General features: G+C 57.3%; 1 protein-coding gene across 2 annotated transcripts; it reads left to right on the plus strand.

Annotated features, from left to right (window-relative positions):
- Nucleotides 1-1,426: 1,426 nt before the first annotated feature.
- CARNS1 (carnosine synthase 1) lies at nt 1,427-5,493 on the plus strand. 2 transcript variants are annotated; one of them, XM_062577796.1, is made up of 6 exons: nt 1,427-1,917; nt 2,437-2,645; nt 3,157-3,235; nt 3,503-3,734; nt 3,812-4,083; nt 4,270-5,493. In XM_062577796.1, exons 1-6 carry the CDS (start codon nt 1,432-1,434, stop codon nt 5,491-5,493), a joined length of 2,502 nt encoding a protein of 833 aa, XP_062433780.1. In that variant the 5' UTR covers nt 1,427-1,431. The 2 variants fall into 2 exon arrangements, with proteins under 2 accessions (XP_062433780.1, XP_062433779.1); XM_062577795.1 differs by having other exon boundaries at nt 2,437-2,623; nt 3,150-3,235.
- The last annotated feature ends 11,991 nt before the right edge of the window (nt 5,494-17,484 follow it).

Here is a 17,484-nt window from a genome sequence, read left to right on the forward strand (position 1 = left end):
GGTCCTCAGGGCTGGCACTGGTGGGTGCCACAGGAGGCAGTCACTGGGATCTCCAGGGCTGGCACCAGCAGGTGCCACGGGAGGGTGCCCAGCGTCCCTGGGGCTGGCACTGGCGAGTGCCACAGGTGCTCAGACACAACTAGGGTGGTGCTGGGGTGCCCAGGGGTTTGGGTGCCCCTTGGAAGCCCAGCTGACCCCCACCTGTCCTGTCTCTTGCAGCCCCGCCGCCGCCAGGATGGTGAGTGGGGTGCAGGGCTGGGGCGGTGGGTGCCCCCTCGCAGACACAGCGTGGCCAGCGGGGGTGCGCAGAAGCTGGCAGCGCAGTTGCCATGGCCCTGCACATGACCCAGTGGGGACAAGGGGACGCTTTGTCTGGGAGCTGCCTGGCCCCAGCAGCTGGCACTGCCCTGCGGCCCCAAACACAGTGGAAGCGGGGCACCCAGGGACTGCCGTGCCTTGGCCCTGTGCCTGCCACTGCCTTGGCCCTGTCTCTGCGCCGCGCTTACTCCATGCCTGCCACCACCTCTGCTCATGCCAGTCCCATCTCTGCCCCATGCCTGCCTTATCTCTGACCCATGCCAGCCCCTTGCCAGCCTTGTCCCTGCCCCATGCTCTTTACCATCTCTGCCCCATGCTTGTGCTATCTCTGCTCCATGCAGCCCTGTTTCTGCCCTCTCTCTGCTCCATGCCTGCCCTTTCCAGCTGTATGCCAGTGCCATGTCTGCCTCATGCCAGCCCCATCTCCATGCCTGCTCCATGCCATTCGTATGCCAACCCCATCTCTGCTCCATGCGTGCCCCATCTCTGTCCCATGCCAGCCCTATTTCAGCCCCATTTCTGCCCCATAGCAGCCTCTTGCCAACCTTGTCTCTGCCCCTGCAGCTCTCCGTGGACCAGATTAGCACAGAGCAGCCACTGAGCCTCAAGGAGCGGGACTGGGCTGAGCCAGAGGCGCTGTGCCTGAGCTGTCCTTGGGACAAGGCCCCTGATGGCCTGGCAAACCTTAAGGGCACCCAGGACCCCACTGGCACCTCTGAAGCCTATGAGCTGCTGCAGAGTGCCCTGCGCCAGGAGGGACTGCCTGGCACCCTGGACCGCACTGCTGAGCCCCGCACGGGTATGGGGAGCATGGGGGGGGGGGGATGGGCTGGGGTGGCCGGGAATGGGGCATGGGGCCAGGCTGGAAATGTGGGGGGCGCTCAGGCCTGGAGCCATCAACCGTCCCTGTGCTGGCAGGGTTCGGCCCGCTGGACATGACTGTCTGCATCCTGGGTGCCCCCACCGCCTTCCTGCCGGTGCTCCTGGAGGGTGGTAACCGTTGCCCAGGTGCGTATGCCCAGCCTGGGCCACATCTCAACCTGTATCACACCCCAGAGAACCCACAGCCGGGCAGCCAGGGCGGCTCCCTTAGCAGGTCCCCCTGCAGGTGCCATGCTGCTGTGCTTGTCGCCCGCCTGGGCCAACCGCGTGCCTTCAGAGACGGAGACCGGCGCCTGGTCCCTGCTTCTGTCCCGTGCCATCTCCTTTGAGGCAGGGGGTCGCAGTGCCCTGGAGGCCTTTGCACCCCCCCGCCGTGCCACCTACACCACCGGTGCCTTTGCTGTGGCCACTTGGGCTGCTGAGCTGGCCCGCGACCTCGACTGCCCCACAGGGGGCTCGGCCTCACTCACCCGCCTGCTTGAGGATCCGCTGACTGCCCGGGGGGTGCTCGCAGCCCGCGCTGGGCTACCTGTGCCCCCCACGCTGGCCTTCACCCTGCCACGGCCTGGGGGGACCCTGCCTGGTCCTGTGTCTGTCCCCAGAGGCACCCCTGGGCTGCGCCTGGTGCAGCTAGGCAGCACCGCAAGCCAGGACAGCCTCATCCAGGAGGAGGTGGGCGCCTTCCTGGGCGGCACGGCCATGGCCCCCTACACCCAGGTGGGCACTGGCCATGGGCCACTGCTGGGGTGTCATGGGGTGGTGCGACCCTTGGCACAGGGCAGAGTGACATGGGGTGGTGTGGCGCTTGGCATTGCACAGTGGGGTGACACGATGTGCAGGCCCTTGGGGGTGATGCAGTGGTGCATGCAGGGGGTGGTGTGCCCTCTGGGGTGACACAAGGCAATGCAGTGGTGTGTGCAGGCAGCAGTGCAGCTGTTGGGATGACACAGGGTGACACGACAGTGCACACAGGCAGTGGCGTGGCTGTTGGGGTGATGTGGGGTAACACTGCACACAGGCAATGATGTGGCTGTTGGGAGTGACATGGCAGTGCACACAGGTGGTGATGTGGCTGTTGGGGTGAGGCAATGGTGTGTACAGGTGGCAGTGCAGCCTGTAGGGTGACACAGGGTGATGTGACAGTGTGCACAGGCAGTGGTATGGCCTGCAGGGTGATAACAGTGGTGCACGCAAACAGTAGTGAGGCTGTTAAAAGTGATGCGGCCCTGTTCACAGGTGGCAGTGCGGCGACCTGGGTGGCGGTGGTGCGGGAATGGCACCCGCAGCACCCACACGAAGGCTGAGGGGGCTGCAGTGGCACAGGCGGTGAGGGGCTGTCTCAGTGGCCTGCAGGAAGAGGACAGTGTCCTGCTGGAGGCCCTGGTGCCCACTGCCTACTTGCCCAACCCCACCCACCCCACACGTAAGCCAAGCCCACCACCGCCATCTTGGCGTCCTGGGGTGGGTGGCCATGTTGGGCTCCCCTGGGTGATGGTAGCCATCTTGGGCTCCCACAACCCCCTGGGGAAGAGAACAGCAATTTGAGATCCCCCCAGTTTCCAGAACAGAGTGTGAAGGTGGCTGCTTCGGCCCTCCCATGGTGCCTCAGGGTGGGATGGGAGGGCAGCCATCTTTGACTCCCACAATCCCCTGGAGCTGGGGAAAGGGAGGGTGGTCATCTTGGCATCCTGTGCCCCCCCCCCCCGAGGTTGGGTGGGGAGAAAACCTTTGGGGCCCCAAATGCATAGGGGAGAGGGCTGCAGTGCTGTGCTGGGAGCCTTTGGGTCGGGGTAGACATGGCCACCACATTGGGTCCTCCCTAACCTGTGGGTTGGAGGGCAGGTGCCCCCCTTGGCCAACCCCCATGGTGATGGGGTGGTGAGTGCCCAGCAAAGGCTGGTGCCATGGGGTGCTGCTGATGCCAGCCCACCCCTTCCCTCACTCCCCAGGCACCACCTCCCCGAGGCTGCCCATGGCCCTCCGCATCTGCACCGTGGTCTGCAGGTCCTGGGGGGACCGCCCCCAGCTCTGCCAGGTAGGCCCCGTGCCTGGATCTGCTCGGGCCACCCTCGGGGGGCGGGCTGAGGGCGGGTGGCCGAGCGGGGGCCCTGCCTCGGCTCCTGCTAGCAGAGCGGCTGCAGTCGCTGCCCCCTGCGCCCCTCTGGGGAGGTGGGAAGGGTAGGGCAATGTGTGGCCCCACCCTCAGGCAGCTTGGGGGCGGGGCCATGAGCATCCTTGCCCCCAGGCAGCTGGGCCATGGGGCTAGGGACGTCCCCACCCTCTGGCAGTGCTGTCCCCGCAGGTGGCATGTGAAATCGGGCGGGCTGAGGCGCCCGTGCACCACGGAGTGGCGCTGCCTCAGGGCCTGGATTCGGCCCTGCAGCAGTGGGGCCTCACGGAGCCGGGCCAGCGGCAGGCCCTGGGCACCAAGCTGCAGTGCGCTGCTGAGGCCGCCATGGCTGCCATCCTTGACATGGAGGCTGAGCTGACACCTGAACAGCGTGGTGGCACCCGGGCACAGACTGACATCATGGGTGAGCAGTGGCTGGACAGTGGGCTGGGTGATGCCGGGCTGCCCCACAGCCCTGAGCCTGGACTCCCCATCCCCCAGGTGTGGACTTCCTGCTGACCTGCGTGGGTGACTCGCTGGAGCTCATGGCCCTGTCGACCAACACGCAGCAGTGCCTGGAGACCTGTGGGCTGGCTGAAGCCATGGGGCGCGCTGTGGGTGAGCCTGCCGGTGACCTGCCCTGTCTGCTGGCTGAGACCATGCTGCACCAGGCACAGCGCCACCTCCTAGAGGGCAAGGACATCCTGCTTATCGGGGCTGGTGGCGTCAGCAAGAGCTTCGTCTGGGATGCAGCCCGGGACTATGGCCTCAAGGTAAGATCTGGGTCTGGGGCTCGCATCAACGGCCATCAGGAGATTTCAGAGTCAGTGTCCAGCATGGCCTCCCCATGGCATAGCTGTGCCCATCCTGCGGCTGATGCAGGAGGTGGCTGTGGTGCCGGTGCCCAGGCCATGGTGACAGTGGCCGTATCTCTTGGGGTGGGTGGTGTGTGTGTGCAGATCCACCTGGTGGAGTCAGACCCAGAGCACTTTGCAGCGGGGCTGGCGGAGACCTTCCTGCCCTATGATAGCACAGAGCACCGACGGGATGAGGAGCATGCTGAGCGGGTGGTCGAGCTGGTGCGGGCCCGGGGGCTCCGCCCCCATGCCTGCCTCTGCTACTGGGACGACTGTGTGGTGCTGGCGGCCCTGGTGTGCCAGCACCTAGGGCTGCCTACCAACCCACCTGCTGCTGTGCGCCTGGCCAAGCAGAAGAGCCGGACCCACCAGCATCTACTGCAGTGCCGCTGGGGCCGCCCGCCACCCGCTGCCTACGCTGTGCCCTGCTGCCCCGTCGAGAGCCACAGTGATGTGCAGCAGGCTGCTGCCACCCTGCCCTTCCCTGCTGTGGCCAAGCTGGAGTATGGGGCAGGCGCCGTGGGTGTGCGGCTGGTGGAGAATGCCAGTGAGTGCCACGCACATGCTGAGCGGCTGTGGCGCGACCTGCAGGCCGATGCTGATCACCCGGGCATTGGGCTGGGCTGGGGCAATGGCATGCTGCTAATGGAGTATGTGCCAGGCACTGAGCATGACGTGGACCTGGTGCTCTTTGAGGGGCAGCTGCTGGGTGCCTGGATTTCTGACAATGGCCCCACACGGGTGCCTGCCTTCCTGGAGACAGCAGCCTGCATGCCCTCATGCCTGCCAGCCGATCGGCAGGCCCAGCTGGTGTGGGCAGCCCACCAGTGCTGCCTGGCCTGTGGGTTGGCCAACGGCGTCTTCAATGTGGAGCTGAAACTTGGGCCAGGTGGCCCTCGCCTGCTGGAGATCAACCCCCGCATGGGTGGCTTCTACCTCCGTGACTGGATCCGCGAGGTCTACGGTGCTGACCTGCTGCTGGCCGCTGTGCTGGTGGCCTGCGGGCTGCGGCCAGTGCTGCCTGCCCGGCCCACTGCCCGCACCCACCTGGCTGGTGTCATGTGCCTGGCCTCGCTACATGGGCCGGCCTTGGGCACCGGTGGTGGGCTGGCGACCCTGCAGGCACTGCAGGCCCGTGGCCTCATCCGCCTCAACCGCCTCTTCGAGCAGCCTGAGGTGGATGAGTACGAGGAGCCATACCTTAGCGTGGCCTGCAGTGGTGGGACGCACCATGATGCCTGCCTCCGCCTGCTCAGCCTCTGCCAGGCGCTGGGCATTGACTCGCCCTGCTATCCTGTTGCCCACTTCCTCTCCCACTTCAAATAGCCCCTGGGGTGGGAACGGGGGCCAGTGCGGGGTGCGGGGCAGTGCTGGATATGCACAGCTGGGTTCTCTCCCACAGGCATCCCACTGCCCTGGCTGGCCGCCTCCCCTGCTCCCCTGGCAGCCCTGTACCCCCTGCCTGGGCAGCCCTGGCCCCTGGCAGCTCTGAGCCCCCATCCCCTCTCATCCTCATCCCCTGGCACCCCCAGCTTCTGCCCTGGCACCCCTAGCCCTTGGCAGCCCCAAACCTGGCACCCAGCAAGGTCTGTCCCCATTATCTTTGTCTGCTGGCACCCACATCTGGTACCCCCAAACCCTGTCCCTGGCATCCTTATCTCCTGGCAGCACGTCCTGGCACCTCCATCCCCAGGCACCCTCATTCCGTGGCACTCCCCAAGCCCTGACCATAGTGTCCCTGTCACCTGTTACTCCCTGGCACCCCCAAATCCATCCCCTGGCACCCCAAGCCCTGTCCCCTGGCATGTCACTCCCCTGGCACCCCCAAACTCTGCCCCTGTCATCCCTGTTCATGGCACCCCCATCCCATGGCACCCCCAGGCCCTGTCCCCAGGTACTTTGTCCTCTGGCACCCCCATTCCCTGCCACCCCCAACCCTGGCCCAGCACCCCAAACTCTGCCCTGGCATCCTATGCCTCACGTGGGTGCAGTGCCTGCATGCTGAGGCCGTGCAAGATCGTGCCATCAGGGACACCCAGGCTGGCATGCCATGCCACCCCCAGGACAGGGAGGATGCCCTGGGCCTGTCCCTAGTGGTGTGCTTGCCAAGGCAGGCCAGAACAGCAGGCACAGCCCACAGTGGGGCAGCCCACTTTGCCCGTGCTCGGCACCCTGGAATGGTGGACCAGCCCCACCAGCCAGCACTAGGAGACTCTGCAATAATAAACTTGGCAGGGGGGAGACCCTGCAGTAACAGACTGGGGGTGGTGATGGGGAGACCCTGCAATAACAGATCTGTGTGGGGAGACCCTAAAATAACATACTGGGCAGGAAAACCCTGCAATACCAAATCACCATTGAGAGACCCTGCAATAAAAAAGAACAACATGGGGAGACCCTAAAATATCAGACTTGTGTGGGAAGACCCTATGATAACAGACTATCCGTGGGAAGACTATATGAAAACAAACCAGCTTGGGGGGGGGGCATAATGTAAAGCCCCAGGGAGGGGCAACAATAACAACTGGGAGACCCTATAATAGCATGCCAGCATGCCTAGCCCAACTCTCCACATACCCAGTGTCCTAAATAGCCCAACAGAGAGGCACAAGTGCATGTCTTCTCAGTCCAGAGAGATCCTGCAATAACACCATAGCGCACACCACTCTGTTGTAGTAAGGTCACAACAGCTGTGGCTGACAAGCTAACAGTAATGTTGTGATTCTACAAAGGCACAGCAGCATCAAGTGACCCTGCAATAACAACCTGTGCACACAGCTTGGGAGCCCAGCTAAGCCCACAGCACCAGTGCAGTACTTTTGTCACATCCCTGAGTGAGGGAGACCCTACAATAACATACAATCTGGGCATCCTGGGTGGGGGTTGCAATACAACACAGCCTCTCCAGGCCCTGGGACTCTATCGTAAAACTGGAGACCTACAATAACACTGTGACACCAAAATAACAGTAATTTATATAGTTGCTGAGCCCCGAAGACAGTATCACACCTTACAATAACAGACAGTCTGTGTATGCTTGTTACTCTACAGCAACACTAGTGACCTTCTAGGATGCAGCCCATATAGTTCCCATGACCTACAATAACAGTGACCCTAAAACAGCCCTTAGCCGGTGTACTCCCACTGCTCTACAGAACACTAGTGACTCTACAGCCACAAGCAGCCTGTGTGTTCCTGTGACCCTACAATAACACTAGTGACCCTACAGTAACACGTGAGCAAACTGTGCAGCCCAAGATGCTGCCGGTGGCTGCTGTCTCTTTGGAGAGGGCATCTCCATGTCCTTCCCTCAAGGTGTCGTCATAATCAGACTCTATGCGGTCACAGCGCCGAGTGACAATGTCCCAGGACAGGGTGCAGCAATGAGGGCACCAGGCAGAAAGCAAAGCGGCAGAGCCCTCAGGCAGCACGGTGCAGGAGGCGGGGCCCCCCGGGTGAGCTGGCTGCCCCACCACCCCAGTAAAGGCCATGCACATCTGCAGCCTTCCTGTGTTGTTGCCCCATGGCAGGGGCCGGGGGCACCACAGGGCTCTGCTCAGCCCTTGGCAGCCCTGGCCATCCTGCTGCCAGCTCCTGGCACATCCCTGTGCCCCCCAGTGCTGCCAGCTGCCCTGCGCAAGTGGTGACATTTGAGCCTGAACTCCTGCCCTTTGGCCATGGCTGAGCAGAATCCCCTATGCTGGAACCCGATCCCATTCTGGACCCTGCGCCACCCTGGGGACTGGGGACAGTGGAGGGGCCTGGGGGCTGCCCATTGGGCAGTGGCTCAGCTCTGTAGTGCCTGCTAGGGCCCTGCATGCAGGCTGTGCCCCTCATCTGAATCAGTGGTGAGACTGGCCCGCTGCCCGGGGATGCAGACTGTTCCTGGCCTGGAGGCTGGATGCCCAGCTCCAGTTACTAGCAGGGAGGAAGCTGCAGAGCTGGCCAGGGAACCCAAAGCTGCCAGGGGAACCCATGTGTGCCAGGGACCAAAGGCAAGGGTGGCCCCAGAGCTGCATTGCTAGGGTGGGCTGGATGGGGAGATGCTGCAGCCCCCAGGGAGACACAACTGGGACAGGGAGCAGGGAAGTGCCATGGCCAGGGACAGTGACAGCCTGGCACAGCTGTGGACAGCTGGGTACAGCACAGCACAGTCCAGCACAACCCAGTACCACTCGGCAAAGCCCAGTAGAGTCTGACACAGCTGACCGGCCTGGTACCACCCAGCACTACCCTGTACTGCCCTGCAAAGCCCAGTACTGCATGAAAAAGCCCATTAGAGCCAGTACTGCATGAAAAAGCCCATTAGAGCCCCCCAGAAAACAATAAGCCCAGCAAAGCCCAGCACAGCCTGACAATCTAGTAAAAAGCCCAACAAAGCCCAAGAAAGCCATGTCTTACCCGGCACAGCATAGCATAGCCCAAAAAAGCCCAGCATAACCTGGCACAGCACAGAACAGTCTGGAATAGCCCAGAAAAGGCTGCACAGCTCCCAAAAGCCCAGCACAGCTTGGGACAGTCTGACAAAGCCCCAAGAAGCCCAGCACAACCCCAAAAAGCCTGACAACCTAAACTACCTGGAAAAGCCCAGCATAGCCATGCACAGCCCAACCCAAAACAGTCCAGTCAATCCTGAAACAGTTCAGCACAGCCCAAAAAAGCCAGTCAAGCCCAGAACAGCACAGCACAGCCTCGTACAGTCCCCAAAAGACCAGCACAGCGCAGTAGAGCCCCAAACAATCTAGTACAGCTGAAAAAAAAAAAGAAAAAAAAAAGAGGCCCTAAATAGCCCGGCACAGCCTCAGACAGCCCAGCATAGGCCAACATATCTCAAACAAGTCCAGAACAGCCTAGCCCAGCCCAATAAGTCCAGCATAGCCCAGCATCACGCAGCACGGGCTGAAAAAGCCCAGCCCAGCTGAAAACAGCCCAGCCCAGCCTGATAGAGACCCCCCAAAACAACACCCTTCCCCCAAAAGCCAAGAAAGGCACAGGACAACCCAGCTCGCTTTGGCACAGGCAGACAAAGCCCAACAAATACTGGCACAGCCCAGCCCAGGCCAGCAAAGGCTAGCACAACCCAACATAGCCCGATACTGCCTGGCACCACAGAGAAAAGCCCAGCATAGCCAGGCACAGCCCAGTACGGCTCAGAATTGCCTGATAAGGACCAGCACATCCTGGCACTGACCCCCACTGCCTGGTACAGATCACTACAACCTATAATCACCCTGCACTACATGATGCAGCCCTGCACAGTCTAGTAGAGCCTGGCATAGCCCAGCATGGCCCAGTACCATCCAGCACAGCCCTGTACTGCCCAACACCACCTGACAAAGCCTGACAGAGCCTGGTAAAGCCCAGCAATGCCCAACACAGCCCAGTACTGCCTGGAAAAGCCCAGCTCAACGCAGGCCAGCCCAGCTCAGCAGAACCCAGCCCAGCTCAACTCAGCCCAGAAGAGCCCCTAAAAGACCAAAATACCCCCCAAAGCCTGAAATAGATCAAAAAAGCCTCCCAAAGCCCCCAAATGCTCAGAAGAACCTGGAACAGATGAAAAAGGCCCCCAAATCCCCTACAGAGCCTGGAAAAAACCCTGCAGAGCCCAGAGCAACCTGTACCACCCGAAAAAGCCCCACAGAGCCCAAAACAACGTGCATCAATTGAAAAAGCTCTGCAGAGCCTGGCACAGCCCTCCACATGCCCAAATACCCTTGAAAGAATCTGAAACAGCCTGAAAAAGCCCACTAGAGCCCCCAAAGGCCTCACACAGCCCAGCACAGCCCCCAAAAGTCCAGCGTAGTTCAGCACAGCACAGCACAGAATACCCTGAAACAGCCCCAAGCCGTCTCCAAAAGCCAGAAAGGGGCCCAATGCAGCCCCAAACTACCCAAAAATGCCCAAAGCAGCCTGAAAGTGCCCAAATAGCCCCAAACAGTTTGATACCACCCAACAAAGCCCAACTGAGCCTGGCACAGCCCCCCCCCCAAAAAAAAAAAAAAAAAAAAGAAAAAAAAAAAAACGAAAAAGCCCAGTATAGCCTAGAGCAGCCCGGCCTGAAACAGCCCAGCACAGCCCAATAGAGCCTGACAAAAAAAAACAAAACAAAACAAAACAAAAAAAAAAAAAAGAAGAAGAAGAAGAACCCCAGCAAATCCCAGAACAGTACAACACAATCCAGCTTACTCTGGCACTGTCAAGAAGAGCCCAAACACTCCCAAACAGCCCAACTCAACCTGAAACAGCCCAGCCCAGGTTGGAACTGCCTGGCACAGCCCAAAGAAGGGCAGCATAGCCCAGCTCAGCCTAAAACATGAACAAAACCCTTAAAAGTCCAATACAGCCCAGAACAGATGGACAAAGCCCCCAAAAGTCCAGCACAACCCCAATAAAATGCAGCACAGCCCTCCCAAAAGCCCCTCAAAAGTGTGGGACAGCCTGAAACAGCCCCCAAAAGTCCACTGCAGCCTGAATAACCCCCAAAAGCCCACCAGAGCATAGCCTAGCCTGAAAGGGCCCAGCCTCGAACAGCCCCAATCAGCCCAAAAAAGTCCAGTATAGCCCAGCAGAGTCCCAGAAGGGCTCAGCCCAGCACGCCAAAAAAAAAAAAAAAAAAAAAAAAAAAAAAGCCCCAAAGAGCCCTGCCCAAAAGGGTCCTGGTCAGCCCAAAACAACTCTGGTTAGCCTGAAGAAGCCTGAAAAAAATCAGTATAGCCCAGCCCAGCACGACATAGCTCGAAAAACTCCAGCTCGAAACAGCCCCCCAAACCCCAGGCTGGAGCCCAGCCTCCTCCAAAATGGCCCCAAATGGCTCAAAAGGGCCCAGTCTGGCCCAGCAAAGCCTGGCCTGGCCTGAAACAGCCCAGAAGAGCCCAGCTCAAAATGGCTCTAGCCAGCCTGGCCCAAAATGTCCCAAAATGGCTCAAAAGGGGCAAGCATGACCTGACGGGGCCTGGCCTTGCCCAGAAGAGCCCAGCTCAGCACAGAAACAGCCTGGCCTGATGCAAAACAGACCAGCCCAGTGTGAAACAGTCCAAAAGAGCCCAGCCTGTAATGGCCCAGCCTGGCCCAAAATGGCCCGAAATGACCCAGTCTGGCTTGACATGGCCCACCCAGCACAAAATGGGCCGAAACAGCCTTTTCTCAAATGGCCAGCAATGGCCCAGCCCAGCACAAAACAGCACAGCCCTCCCCAAATCGGCCCGGCCCAGCCCAGCCCAAAACAGCCTGAAAGAGCCCAGCCTGAAGCGGCCCACCCAAATTAGCCAGAAATGGCCCTGCCTGAATTGGCCAGAAACAACTCGGCCTGGCTGGAAAGGGTCCTGAATGACCCTGGCCAGCCTGAAACAGCCCAGCCCAGCAGGAAACAACCCAAAACGGCCTGGCTCAGCCTGGCCTGAAACAGCCCGTAACAGCCCAGCTGAAACCCCTGGAAATGACCCAGCCTGGCCTGAAATGGCCAGGCCTTGCCTGAATTGGCCCAAAATTGCCTGGGTTGGCCTGAAACGGCCTGGCCTGCCCAACCTGAAACAGCCTGGCTCAGCTGGAAATGGCCCAGCCCAGCCCAAATTGGCTCAAAATGGCCTGGCTCAGCCCAGCCTGAAATACCTGGAAACAGCTTGGCCCAGCCCTGCCCAGCCTGAAAGAGCCTGAAAGAACACAGCCCAAAACAGCCCCAACCTGTCCGAAACAGCCCCACCCAGCCTGAAACAGCCCCGTCCTGCTAGAAATGGCCTGTCCCAGCCCGAAAGGGCCCTGGCCAGCCCAAAACAGCCCAGTATAACCCAGCAGAGTCTCAAACAGCCTGAAAGAGCCTGACACAGCCCAAAACAGTCCAGCATGAAACAGCCCCAAAAAACACAGCCCAGCCCGAAAGGGCTCAAAATGCTCCAGCCTGAAACAGCCCAAGATGGCCTGGCCTGGCCTGAAACAGTCCAGCCCAACCCAAAACAGCCCAGAACAGCCTAGCCCAAAATGGCCTGAAACCGTAGCCCAGCATGCCCCAAAATGGTCCAAAATGGCCCAACCCAGCTTGGCCCAAAACAACCCGGCCTGAAAGAGACCAGCTGAGCCCCAAATGGCTCAGCCCAGCCTGAAATGGCCCAGTCTAGCCCAAAGCAGCAGACATAACTCAGGCTGCAATGGCCTGGCCCAGAATGGCCCAGATCAGCGCAAAACAGTCTGAAACAGCCCATTCTAGCCTTGCCCGAAATGACCTGGCCAAGCCTGGCCCAAGAAAGCCCTGGCCAGGCCTCGCTGGCCTGAAACTGCCCTGACCAGCCCTAAATAGCTTGAAAAAATCCAGTATATCACAGTAGACTCCTGAACAGCTCCAAAGAACCCAGCAGAGCCTGAAAGACCCCCAGCCCAGCTCAAAAGAGCCCAGACCAGCCCCAAAGAGCCTGAAACAGCCCAGCCCGAAACAGCCTGAAACAGCCCAGCCCAGTGCAAAATGGCCTAAAATGGCCCAGTCCAAAACGGCCCAGCCTGGCCCAGCAGGGCCTGGCCTGTGCCAAAGCGGCCCTGTCCAGCCTAAAACTGCCTGAAATGGCCTGCAACAGCCCACAACGGCTCAGCCCAGCCCAAAAGGGCCCTGTTCGGTCCTAGTCCACCCCTACCAGCCTGAAACAGCCTGAAACAGCCCCCAAAAGCCCCAAATGGGCAAAAAAGGGCCTGGCCATAAATGGCCCAGCACAGCCTAAACCAGCCCAGCTCAGCCCAGCCCAAAATAGCTCAGAATGGCCTAGCCTGACCCAGCCTGAAATGGCCCAAAATGGCTCTACCTGAAAGGGCTGAAATGGCCCAAAAGGTCCCAGTTCAGCCCGATAGGGTCTGGCCCAGCCCCAAATGGCCCATCCCAGTTCAAAATGGCCTGGAAATGCCTAGTATAGCCCAGCAGAGTCCTGAACATTGCAGAAGAGCCCAGTACAGCCCAAAACAGTGCAGCTCAGCCCAGCCCAAAACAGCATAGCTCAGCCTGAAAGAACGCAGCCCAAAATGGCCCAGCCCAGCCCAGCCCAAAATGGCCCAAAACAGCCTGAAAAGTGCCTGACACAGCCCAGCACAGCCCAGCCTGAAATAAACCTGCTTGAAATGGCCCAGCCCAGCATGAAATAGCCCTAAACTGCCCAGCCCGACATAGCCCAGCCCAGCTTGAACCGGCCCAGCTCTGGACAGCCTTGCTCAGCCCCAAATGGTCCAAAGTAGTCTAGCCCAATGCAGCCTGAAATGGCCCAATCCAGCCCAGCCCAAAATGGTGAAATGGCCTGAAATGGCCCTGGTTAGCCCAGCCTGAAATGGCCTGGCCTGGTCCTAAACGACCCAGTCCGGCCCAGCGCAGCTTGAAACAACCCAGCCCAGCCCAAAAGCAGCCTGCCCACCCCAAAAAAGCCCAGCAAAGCTCAAAGGAGCCCAGTCCAGCCTGAAAAAGCCCAGCACAACCCCAACGAGCCGCATTCCACCTGGCATAGCCCAGCAACACCCAACACAGCCCAGACCACCTGGAAAAGCCCAGTTGAGCACAGCTCAGCATAGCCCAGTCCAGACGGAAAAAGCCCAGCATAGCCCACCATAACCTAGACCAGATCAATAACATGGACTCCGCAGTACAAGAGACATGGAGCTACTGCAGTGAGTCCAGCAGAGAGCTACTAAGTTGATGAATGGACTGGAGCATCTCTCATATGAGGAAAGGCTGAGACAGCTAGGATTCTTCAGCCCGGAGAACAGAAGACTCAGGGGGGATCTTATCAATGTGTATAAGTATCTGAAGGGAGGGTGTATAGAGGATGAGGTCAGACTCTTTTCAGTGGTGCCCAGCTGTATGGGGAAATGCGGAAGAATTTGGAGGAGATAGGCGATGTCAGCTAGCCAGACCATTCCACAGGAAAAGGAGCACCAACAGGGCATGTGGACCCATGGCCATGGTCACATGGCTAGGCCCGTGTCAGGGTGGCGCTACATGTGGTTTTGAATCGAGATTAGTGATGGGGGCAGTAAGTGTACTGCATATGTGTTTAGTACATAAAACCTCTTTTAGTGCCCCTCCCCGACATTCCTCGCATGGACTGACACTCAGCCATGCCTTGGATTGCCCTTTATTGTCTCAACCGGGAAACTTCTGGGGAGCCCTTGCTTAGATTGCAGAGGTAACAAAGGCTCAGTATGGACCATAGTGTATCTTGTGTTTGTGTATCTGTCCTGGTCGGGGGTCCAGGCAGTGCCCCTGCCTCACCCTTACAATTGGTGTAGTTGGCAGGATACACAAAGGACAATGACATGGCCGAGGAGAGAAAAGGGGGAGGGCAAGAGCCAAAGAGGAGCTGCTCACCTGCGGCTGCCAGGATGGCCCCAGGTGGGGACTGGTAGCTGCATTGCTTGCCACTCTGGCAGTCCCTGTGGACTGGCCAGATTTGGCACAGGGGGATAATATTAGCTTGAAGGCGGCTGAATCCATGTTAAAGGCTATGCCCTTCTGTGCTGCTTCAGAAGCAGCTTGGAAGCTAGCCAGATGATTAGGACAGGCACTGTTGGTGGGCATTCGAGTCTTAGATAATCAGGTATCGTGTTTGCAGCAGCAAGTAAAAGATCTGGAGAAGAAGAATGGAGATTTGTGTGACGTGAAGGTGGTAGCACAGGAGCTGATTACGACACAAATTGGAAGGAGTCAGGAATTAATCCATAGGGTTGAGCGATTAGCTTTGCAACTGGCTAACACATGCCGAGCATGCTATGAAAAGCCCCAGCTACAGCTGTCCAGGTGGGAATGGGATGGTAATATTTGGAGTACTTCATCTGACTTGGAGGTTGAATACAGATTAGAAGGAGAACCAGCTGCTCCCCAGGTCTGACCTCTTGTGCAATTGAAGGAGGAGAGACAAGTAAATGGAAACACAGAGGAGCCATGTAGGATGTATACCCCGAAGGAACTGCATGAATTTCTAACTACTTTCCAGCAGCAGCCCGGGGAGTCTTTGTTAGCCTGATTGGTGAGAGCATGGGATGCAGGTGCCAGATCTCTTAGTATCTTAAGAGAGGAGCTGAATTTAATGAGCCCCTTATCAACCGATGTTCAAGTATTATCTTACCCAGTTAATTTCTCCGTGGGATGAGGAAGGAAATGTTGTTGTAGCTCCAACGTTATATCAATGATTGTGCACTGCTGCAGTAGGTGCTTACCTGTCCACAGGTGAATTAGCTGCTGCAGTGGGAGTGTGGCATACTTTTGAGGAAGGGATCAACATTTTGCGACAGCTAGGGGGAGCAATTGGGTTAGCTGATTGAGTGGGCTGGATGGTGTGGAAATAACATGGCAGATGAAAATCCAGTTATTAAAGGGGGCTTCAAGTGCCTTCAAGCCATTACTGCTTGGCACAGTAATGCCTGTTACTGGGCTGTAAACCCTAAGAAGGTACAGGGGCTGGACATTAGTGTGCAATTCTCAGGGATAGTCCAGAGGGGGCACATGAAAGCTATCCCTGAGAAAGTGTGCAATACTATTCAACAGTACCCTATTCCCACTACTCTAAAACAACTACAAGCTTTGGGGAGCCCTTTGGGGTTCTGGTGGACTTTCATGCCCCAGTTAGCATATTTAATGTGGCCACTTCAGCATTTGACCAAAAAAAGTAGCCAGTGACAATGAACTAAAGAACAACAGCTTTGACCTGTGCAAGGAGGTGGTGGTTCAATATTCCAAACTATTTACACCATATGAGGGACAACCTTTTGAGCTAAAGGTAACGGTTATGAGAGATACAGTGTATTGGGAGTTGTGGCAGCAATGTGTGCATGCAAGGTGGGAACCTATAGATTCCATTCCCTGTAAGGGGCCACAGCAAATTAAACACCTCTGGAAAAAAAAAACAAAAACAAAACAAAACAACTCTTGGCTGTAGTGTGGGCTTTGCAGGATACTGAATGAGTTACAGGATGTGATCTGGTGACTGTACACACTCCCATTCCCATTCAGGCATGGGTGACCGATGATACAGCAGGGCTCATGTGGGGGTGGCCTAAGCTGCAACTCAGTGGAAACAGAAACACTATTTACAAGCACAGTGTAAGGGGTGGGGGGAAGAAAGAAAGGACATGAGTACCCTGCATGCAACCTTGTTAGGGGAAGTATGTTTTGAACACATGCTTCTATTGTCTGAGCCAGAGAGGCTGCCCCCTTTGCTCCACTAATACGGCCATCACCTGTCCAAAAGGCCCCTCCTTTTGAGACGTTATCTCCTGAGCAATTTATCATTACTGAACAAGGAGTTATAAGCTTACATTTAAGACTTGACTGCCCTTCACAGTGTGTATGGCTGTTTACACCTCTGATACCTGTTCAAATAGCCCCACTGTTATTGACTTCTCAAGATTTATCTTTCCAGTTATCCGCATCCACACCAGTGAAAGTCTCACAGGGAGCACCAATACTATGAGGAATTCTGATGCACAGTGCTGGAGCGCCTCAAGTTCAACAAATAATCTCAGTACACTCTTAAGCCAGTGTGTGAATACTGACTCCTCAAAGAGAAAAATGGCCTGGCACTGTTTTAGCAGATGGTCCAGGAGCCACTGCTCTAGTTCTTCCTGATGGTGGTACGATGCCTTTCTATCCTCCCATCAACCGGGATGTTACTCCTATGAATTTATACCATTTGGTATTGTTTCCCAAAAGCTAACACCTTGGACTTACTGTTTTTGTATAGTTAGCATATCTAAAGCAGCTATTTGCTTTTGCTTTGTAAATGCTACCTCTGTTCTGTGGAATGTAAATAATACACAGTTAATTGTATGAATATTATGAATATTACCTATGCGCCTCCTCACCTTCTACTACCATGGTTCCTTCTGTGTGGCACAACAGCACATACCCATGTGATAGCCATTGCCACAGGTGGCCCATGCACTGTAGGTCATGTTATTTTAAGCATCCTTCCCTTTATGACGGAGCAGCAGAGGACTCCACGGCATATCCTAGACGTGTAATGTGTAACCCCCAGGCAATTTTATTTTCTCATGCAGAAGCCTTAGGCCTATTGCTAAGCCTAGTTGGGATCCCGCGGGTGGTGGCGCATATTTATAAACAGTTAGAGCATGTTGCCTGTGCTTTAGCTCAAGGCTTAAAATGGATATCTAGAGCCACTGCCTCTTTAAATAAAGAGTTGGGAGCAGCATTGCAAGCAACACTGCAAAACCATCTATTGATCAGCTATTTCCTACTGTGACATAACCATGGATGTCATGATTTTGCTGGGATGTGCTGTTTTAACATCACTGATGGCGTTTATTGAGAATTATATCAGCTGCTTGCAAGATGTTATC

This window comes from Rhea pennata, chromosome 5 (genome assembly GCF_028389875.1).
Source record: "Rhea pennata isolate bPtePen1 chromosome 5, bPtePen1.pri, whole genome shotgun sequence".
Taxonomy (NCBI): domain Eukaryota; kingdom Metazoa; phylum Chordata; class Aves; order Rheiformes; family Rheidae; genus Rhea; species Rhea pennata.

Bases quoted from the DNA above. Each gene is read 5' to 3' on its own strand.
- CARNS1 (XM_062577796.1), top strand. From the start codon at position 1,432: ATGCTGCTGTGCTTGTCGCCCGCCTGGGCCAACCGCGTGCCTTCAGAG. The intron at 3,735-3,811 runs GTGAGCAGTGGC...CCCATCCCCCAG, and splicing joins GGCACAGACTGACATCATGG to GTGTGGACTTCCTGCTGACC. The intron at 4,084-4,269 runs GTAAGATCTGGG...GTGTGTGTGCAG, and splicing joins CCCGGGACTATGGCCTCAAG to ATCCACCTGGTGGAGTCAGA.